Here is an 8,630-nt window from a genome sequence, read left to right on the forward strand (position 1 = left end):
CACCAGAACAAACTAATTTTATGGCCTTAATGCTTCAAGGATCAGAAAGAGAAAAAGAAGTAATGGTAATTTCATTTTATTATTTTATTTTCCTCTTATACCGATTAGCCTTTCATTTAAAGAACATATTTAAACCCTTTAGTCTTTCAAGCTTATAATTTATGAGATTAGCAAAAATTATGCAATATTCCATATCACACCATCTTATCTAGAAAAAGGCAAAAAATTCCATTTTCCTCTGCTACCACATTAGCTTTATACTCGTGTTTAATACTGTTTACACATAGATACCAGTTGCTGAAATGCTGCTAAGAAAGTTCATAACTACTCAATTCACTAGTATATAAATACTTATTAACTGAAGGTTTTATAGAGTATAAAAAGACCCAAAAAAGTCGTAGGTAAACATCAGTCAGAAAATACCAAAAGCAAAAATATGACTGTTATGTGTTTAATGTGTGTCATTATAAAATGAATGTATAATACAATGTGCTGATAGTATCTGTTAGAACAAGAGAGAAAGAAAAAGTAATGGGAACCATTACAAGTCTGATATAATTTCTCACTGATTTAAGACTACGTACAAGCAAATGCTGACTGTTCAGGCTATAACTGGACTGACCTAACACGCAATGTCTATGTCTACTCATACGTTAATACATGAGTATCCTTCATGATATGGAAATGACCTACGTTATTCTTCTCCTCCCCAAACATATGTTGATTTCCGTATCGCCATTCAATGGCCTTTGCCCTTTTCATGTTGGGCACACATCTCTCTTCACCTTTTCATGATCTGGTGAAATTTTCCCTCAAATCCTGTTCTGTAAGGGTTTTAGCTCAATAGAGCCACTCTTTTAGCACATGCACTTATCAGTCCATGGAGGAGTTCAGGGCATAGTACATGAAATGCCTGTTATTCACACGTTGCTCTTAGAGCTGGCTATATCAGACACTACCAGATGAATCATGAGGAGGGAGGGGCAAAAAGAGGGTGAGGCTTTCAAGAAACTGTCTGGCAGCTATCAAAATTACTAGTATTAAAGCATGAAAAAACCCTGTATGGTAAAGAGTATTTGAGGATGATCTCTAACCTCAACTGGTCATCAACTTGTCATAACAAGCTTGAATGTTATACCCTTTCTCAAAGTCTGCTGAGCTAATAGGACATTTCTTGGTCTCCTTTTCCTACTAAAAAGAGTAGTAACCTTTCACTGCATCCTCAAGCAATCAAGCATTGTTGTAGTAACTCCAAGTTCTACCACTGATATATGAGCAGCAACTTCTACAGCCCACTCGCTTACTGATCTTTACAGTGCAGTCCTAACAGACCAGTTTGTTTGCTGTCTCTCAGCCATCCGTGAAAAATACTTAGAGGGTAGAGATAAAGCAACAGTTCTTTTCCTTATCAACTGATACTCAGACAGCAGCTATTTGGAACCTGCTCCTTTAAGAGAAGGCTGGACAGTTGCAATCCAAGGGCTCTGTGTCAAGAGGAAGGGACAAAGATCTGAGGAAAGTTTAGCATTAGCACTACTCAGCCAAGGAGGAGAGAACAGGAAGCATCAGGGAGTTCACTGGAAGCAGTATCAGGAAACAAGAGAAAGAGACAGAAACAGAGCAAAGAGAGTAGCTGGCACAAGGCACGGGAAGAATTAAAATCAAATGATAGGTCCACCTGAAGAAAGGTCAAGTACCACCAAAGAGTGGAAGCAACAACCACTGTTCAGCCTGTCTTTTGATTCTTTAATAAGCCTTGTATAATTTTCAGCAGGTGAAACAAAGAGATCTCTCTGAGCTGAAATTCTCATCCCTGAAGAATGAGGGGTCATGATAAATAAAAATCTAATAATTGCCTTGTTCAATTTGTTTAGAGAAAATTAAAGCAACATTAAGTCAAATGTGGAAGGAGTTAAGAGAAACACATACAGAAGATAAAATACCTTTAAAAAGTAATCTAAACCACGTTGAGGGATGGGACTTGGGTTGAAAAAATAAAACATCCTGCACCAAAGTAAAATTGGAAAGGCAAGAAACATCCCTGTAAGAACTAGTAGATGTTGTAGGCACCTGCATTTCAACATGTCAAATGTGAACAACTGGACACGTGCCATTAGCCATCAGTATTTTATTGCTAAAGAACTACCAAACATTCATCTGTGCCGGTCTATTGTGGACTGCTTTTTGCCACACTTTTCAGAAAGTCACTTTTGCCCCATTTAGTCCTGGAGCAAAAGCATCAGCAGAATGAGCAGAGGTGGACAGATAATGAGTCACGAGCTCCTGAACATTTAAAAATCACATACCTAATGAAGAAGATTGGCCACTACCTCATCCAAATTGTTGTTTTATGAAAGAGTTAGGGCTCTAATGCATAAGTTTAATACCATGTGTTTACCAAGCTACAGTAAACTATCTGTGCATTCTTCAGTCATTACAAATATAAGATAAAATGCACTTGCTTCAACTCTTTCATTAAGGTATGAGCTAATACATTCTATCTTGTATTTGCCATAGGTTAAAAACACCTTCAACATCAGTCACTGTGGTTCAGCTGACACAAAGCTGCTTGTTAAGGCAAATTAATTCTGTTGCATGTTTCAGCCCTCTGCCAATGAAGCCACTCAATTCAGAGAAACACATTTGCCCAAATCAGAAGTTTAGAGAATCAAAGAATGTTTCAGGGAAAAAGTTTTATCTGGGGCTGCTTAAAATGTTATTTTAAAAGACAATTGCAATCTGGTGAAACATATCTAATATTTAATTGTGTCTCATTTAAGGAATGTCTACATCTTTTTGCTTGAGATGGACAACTGGACCCAAAACTTTAATAGCTTGTTTTTAATCAGCAGAAGTTCAGAACCTGTCTAAATTAAGACAATACAATGTCCCTGACATTAGTAGAAACAAGAAAGCTGCAGTATAAAGGAATGAGACATAGCAACAAGGAGACATTTTTAACTAGACTGTATGTAACTTCATTTGTTTATCAATTATTAATCCATACATGTGTATTTATCTCTATATAACTGCATGCCAAATTAGAATTTTGCATAGAAGTTTGTGTGAAATGATTCATTTTCCTTGTGCCTTCAACTCAGGTGCTGAAGGATCTACCAAATCATAAAGAAAGGTGCTGAAGGCTCTACCAAATCATAAAGAAGGGCAAGAAAGAGGACCTGGGGCCAGTCAGCCTCAACTTGATGAAGGCAATGATTGCCTTCAACTTGGGAAGGCAATAGAGCAAAAAAATCTTGGGGAAAAAAAAAAAACCTTCAAATAACCTTGGGGGAAAAAAGGTCATCAGAAGTAGTCAGCCTAGACTTAGGAAGGGGAAACAGTGCTTCATTAACTAACCTGACAACCTTCTATGATGAGACGACTGGCTTGGTAGATGGGATTAGGCAGGGGATATTATTTATCACTACTTTAGTCAGGCTTTTGGCTCTGTCCCCCATAACATAAGAACAAACTTTTGTTTTTACCATAAAGGTGATCAAACACTAGAACAGGCTGCCCAGCGAGGTTGTGGAGTCTCCACCCTTGGAGATATTCAAAACCCACTGGACACAGTCCTGAGCAACCTGCTCTTGTTGACCATGGTTTGAGCAAGGGGGTTGGACCAGATACTCTCCAAAGATCCTTACCAGCCTCAACGGTTCTATGAAATCTTAACACTTCTTACTAATGTTTAAATATCAGAGAGACAACTTTTGGTTTTATGCTGTCTTTAAATATGGAAATGTTTTAAAACATATATTTTCTTACTTTCTCTAAAACTGTAAAGAAAAATAAACCAAAATTTTTTAAGAACATCCTTAAAGCACCCGTAAAAGAACTTCTATACTTGGTTTTGATCCAGCACTAGGAAGACATAATTGGAATGTGAAAATCAAAGAACATTTTAAAAGGTGAGCTTCTGGACAGCAGCAGAGGAAACATACTGTTAGGCAGTACATTCTAACTGAAACTTCTCTGTTTTGCAGAAGTATAAAACAGAGAGAAGCAAGACAATCCCAGGCAGACTTTTCTACGGTGGCTGAACACATTCTGGTGCATCTGTTCACGTCCAGAAACTTAGCATCAGGAAGCTATATTATCACCCATAAAGGAGAAAATGGATGTCAGAATAACTTTGAGCTTCCTCAAAACCATCATATAGGCCAGAGAACTGAGAAGTATGGATAACTGACACATGGCATTCATCCATATTTTTGCCTAGCAGAAAACATGAAACTTAAAATGTCTTCATAATTCTCTATCCTATCAGCGCTATTACTATTTCCACCTAAACTGAGGTTAAGCTAGTTGCACGTCAGATGGTTAAAGTAATGTTCTGAGGCATAAACAAACTGATATTCCAGATTTTCATTAAGTTCTGTGAAGCACTGATACTCAATTCTAAAGCTCAAGATATGCCAAAGCAGTCTTATAACACTCCAACCTTTATTTGTAAAAGATACAAACAAATGCTTTGTCTACAGCAGAGAAACGATACCTTCCCCACATTGCTAATTATTAACCTCTCCAAATGTTTTCCACATATTGGTGGTAAGCAACAACACAAATAAATCATCCCCCCCTGCTTTTTTTTTTTTTTTTTTTAAAAACCTAAAGAGTCAGTGCAGCCTGCAGCGCACTAGATACAACTACATACCACACTTGGGGCAGTCATCTCTGACAGCTCCCATGCTTTGGCAGCTGTCAGAGCCAACAGTTTTCTCAGCCAGCCTGCCACTTTTCTCAATTCACCCGCCTTCCAGTCCTCCCACCCCACACTCCCATCAGTCTTGCACAGTATCCTCACCTAGCCCAGCCATGCCCAGCAGCACAACCATAAGAATGGCCCTTGGGAGCGTGACAGTCTAAGACAGCATCTTTAGCTTTACGTTGCAATGAAGTAAGAGAACATAAACAACTGGTTATCATCTCAACTTTGTAGCTTCTTAAACAATCATCTGATCATGCAACAACCACACAACTGACCATCAAGACTTTGTTGGACCTAAATTTTAGAATGTTTCCTCTTTTGTTTTCTCCCCTCTGCCACCTTCTGCTTTGCTTTTCTTTTTCACCTAATGCTAAAATCTTTGCAGATGTTTAAACTGGAATGAAACCAGAGTATTTATAACTAAATGAAAAAGAATCCTAAATATGAAAGTTCAAAGTAGAATTATTAGTCAATGATAAACAGTGAAAAAGCAAGACCCAAACTAAAACTTCTCAGACTTTAAATTCCCAAGAGAGGGAAAGACATCCAGAGAGGTCAAAACATATGAGCTGTCATTCTTGGTCAGGCAGTAGTGCATACAATCCCAGCAAGGCTTTCATACATACCAGCAGGCAGCAATATTCAAGGGGAAGTTTCCATGGCAAGCATTTGAACCAACCATGGACGCAGCAGTGTGGCAACCGAGGAAAAGGTTCTCAGGTAAGCAAGCCACAAACTCAAGGCCATCTACATTAAAACCAAACACTGGCAGGCAAAACACAAAGCACTGGTGTGTTGGATGATCGTAGGCAGAATAAATCACGGTGTCAAAGCCTAAGCTGAAAGACTGCAATCTCCATCAACGCACAAAGACGAGATCAGCAGTAATGCCTGCTAGCATTTTGTCATCCAAAAGTAAATATAGCTCTAACCAGAATCCTGGGCCGAGCTGAAAACCTTGTGGACTAGAGAGCCTGCCCAGTTCATTGACAGGATGGAAGGGAGAAGAGGGTTGAGTTTAGTTCCATCAACTGTCTTCTTCACTTTCTTTCCATACCAAGCAGTTGCCACATGCATTAGTCTTTTTATTTCCACACTAATCCTTTCAGTGGCATCCACTCAAACAGCAGGCTTGGATTCAGATACCAACATAGAATCATAGAATAATTTCAGTTGGAAAGGACCTCTGAAGGTCACCTGGTCCAACCCCTGGACTCAAAGCAGGGGCAACTAGATCACAGCAAACACAATCACATTTGCTCCAGCTCTTCCCCAAATCCCAGACACGCAATATTCCCTGCATTCCTATGGGAGTTTTGTTGCTGCTGTTGGTTTTAAATCATACTCCTGGTCTCTTGGGGAGCAGCTGCAGCATACCATTTCAGCCAGGAAAGCAGTGTGCAATAACTGGCTAGCCTAGCATACTGGCTCCAGCCCTGCCAGTTCCTACCAAGCGACTGTCAGTAAAGCATTAACAAAATAACCCCCAAAACACAGCACCGCTATCCTTATACATGCAAGCTCTTCAAATGCTTCTAAAAGGAAACACCTAGTTTAACTTCTACTATCCATGTATATGGCTTGAGAGTTCTACCAAACGTTCAGCAGTCAAGAACTGCAGTTCAGGTATAGAAGATACTGGGAAAAGACTGCCTCCCCATCGCTACGTTAGGCACCATCACTCATACACAGATACCAAACTGATTCATCTATACTCCTGGGAAAGGGATGAGCATCACAAACCCCAGGAAGACAGTATGTCTGTGTCTATGCATATAGATTCCATTTTCCATATGAGTTATGAGGTACCTACAATTTAAGCCTTTTTAGCTCCTCCCTCCTTCTTCCACCCCCCAATAAGGGGGACCCCCCACTCAGGGGACCAGAAAAAAAGAAATCTTTATTGCACTAAATCCCTTTTGGCATTCTGTTTTTCACAAGGAATATATTTCAGGGACTTTAGTCCCTCCCCTCCCTTTATTAAAGTCATCTTAATTAACTCCAGTGTCTAGTTTAGCTACTGTAAGTATCTCCTCCAGTTTATATTTAGTTTCCACCCAAAATATTCTGAATCATTCAAGAGCTATGTTGTAGGAGTGTAAAAATTACCAGAATGCTATAACCTAACTCACAGCAGATATGTAGGAGGGGCCTATCTGCATGTATGAAAAGTAGTGAGTGAGTTTATATTCATATTTAGTTTTAACTAAGATTTTGGCTTCTCTTGAATTGCTTCCGCCTTGCCCTGAAAAGCCCCTTATACATCAACATAACAACAGATGAATTTAACAGGAATAAAGAAGTGCTATTTCAAAACTGCTTTGCCCATTTTGAACTATCAGGAACCATTTGTCCTGTACTAGCACTCCAGTACCCCGTCAGACCTAGCACTGCTCATGCTAAGTGATCAACCCATCCTCAAGATGCACAATTCCAGCTTTAAAATGAGAACAACCTGAAGGTGGATATAGGAAAGCAAGCCATCATTTAAGCATCATTCATTTTTCAGTGTGTATGTTTATGCAAGAGAAAGAGCCAACATTCTACTTTTCAGCACTGTATGCATCTGGTATTATGAAACAAATTTTAGAGGTATCAGGCACTTAATGTCTAGAAAGATTTTTAAAAGTGTACTGCTTAAGAAAATAAACAGGTTCAACAGAAAGGACACTTGAAAAGGAGTCAGAATCTTAATATATTTTCGAGCTCTGCCATTAGTCTACAACCTGCTGCATGACCTCAGACAACTATTTTGCTGCAGCTTCCCTTTATGTAAAGTAAGCGGAAATGTACAGACAAAAAGTATTTTAAAGTGTAGCACTCGAGTATTTAGTAAACTTAACATCATCATTAACATTTTGACATGTGTTAAAAGCTTGCCAAAGCCACTTCATCCACCAGTACAACGCTTCGCAGTTTTTTTTGTTTGCAGAATCCTAAAAACATACCAGGCTGTTGTACAGCAAGTTTAAAACCAAGACTTACTTTAAAAGCAAAAAAGGAGCTTTTTTTGCTTGTTTTAAAACCCTTTTTGTAAAAAAAAAAAAAAAAAAAAGAAAAATATTAGAGGTAATATATGAGATTTCCCAAGGACTAAGGCCAAAAAATACTTCATCATGCCATTTTAAAAGGTATTTTGGAACTCCCTTTTAATATACCGATATTTTTAGGTATCGGTTATTTAGAAATGCCCCGTCTCTTTTGACTTTACGAGCAGATGTCAACAAGGGAGTTTAGTTAGACCAATTAAGGAACATACGAGTTTCCATTAGGCTTTTGTTATGTAGATGGTTAAACTAGCTTCAACAAGAATACATTTCTAGTCTGCAAGATCCATCTCATAACACAAGGTCCCAAGGTCATCAAGGCTCCTTTCAGAGCCGACAGCGCATGAGAGATAAGGGCAGAAATTCAGTTTGCAATACGAGGGACTGCACGATAACTGCACCTAGAAAAAACAGCATTGATACAGGAAGCAGCTTTTCACCACCGCGTTCGCTTCTAAACAGCCATTTTACTTCTAACTACATCCTTCCCTACAGCCATCCTTCATTTTGTGTTCCTGCCTGGGCGCGCGGTTCCAGGCTGACAGCTACGGCGAGGATACCGGGGGTGCGCTCAGGTGGAGGTGAGATGCCTCCCAGCCTCGCCGGGTGCCGAGCGAGCCGCTCCGGCGGGGGAAGGAGATTTCCCCCGCCTCCCCCCGTTTTTGAAAGTAAATGAAGGCGCCGCTCCCAAAGGCGGGGGAGGGGGGAGCTAGGCTCCCTCCTCCTCCCGGGAGCCCGGCTCCTCCTGGAGAGGCAGGGGAGCCCGGGGACCCCTCTCCTGGCAGGTCGGCCCTGCTATCGTCCCTCCCCCCGGGCGGGCAGTGCCGTGTGTCCCGTCCCTCCCCCCGGGCGGGCGGGCTGGCTGGCTGGGC

The 8,630-nt window shown here is 40.3% G+C and overlaps 1 protein-coding gene across 1 annotated transcript in view; it reads right to left on the reverse strand.

Annotated features, from left to right (window-relative positions):
- Positions 1 to 7,717, reverse strand: part of SP3 (Sp3 transcription factor) — a gene marked incomplete at its 5' end in the record, with an annotated part of 34,639 nt that extends 26,922 nt beyond the window's left edge. Inside the window, one exon of the mRNA XM_009278585.1 lies at positions 7,697 to 7,717. Coding sequence (XP_009276860.1) covers positions 7,697 to 7,717 — 21 coding nt within the window. The remainder of the gene's footprint in view (positions 1 to 7,696) is intronic.
- Positions 7,718 to 8,630: the final 913 nt, after the last annotated feature.

This window comes from Aptenodytes forsteri, unplaced genomic scaffold (genome assembly GCF_000699145.1).
Source record: "Aptenodytes forsteri isolate BGI_AS27 unplaced genomic scaffold, ASM69914v1 Scaffold257, whole genome shotgun sequence".
NCBI classification, from domain to species: Eukaryota; Metazoa; Chordata; class Aves; order Sphenisciformes; family Spheniscidae; genus Aptenodytes; species Aptenodytes forsteri.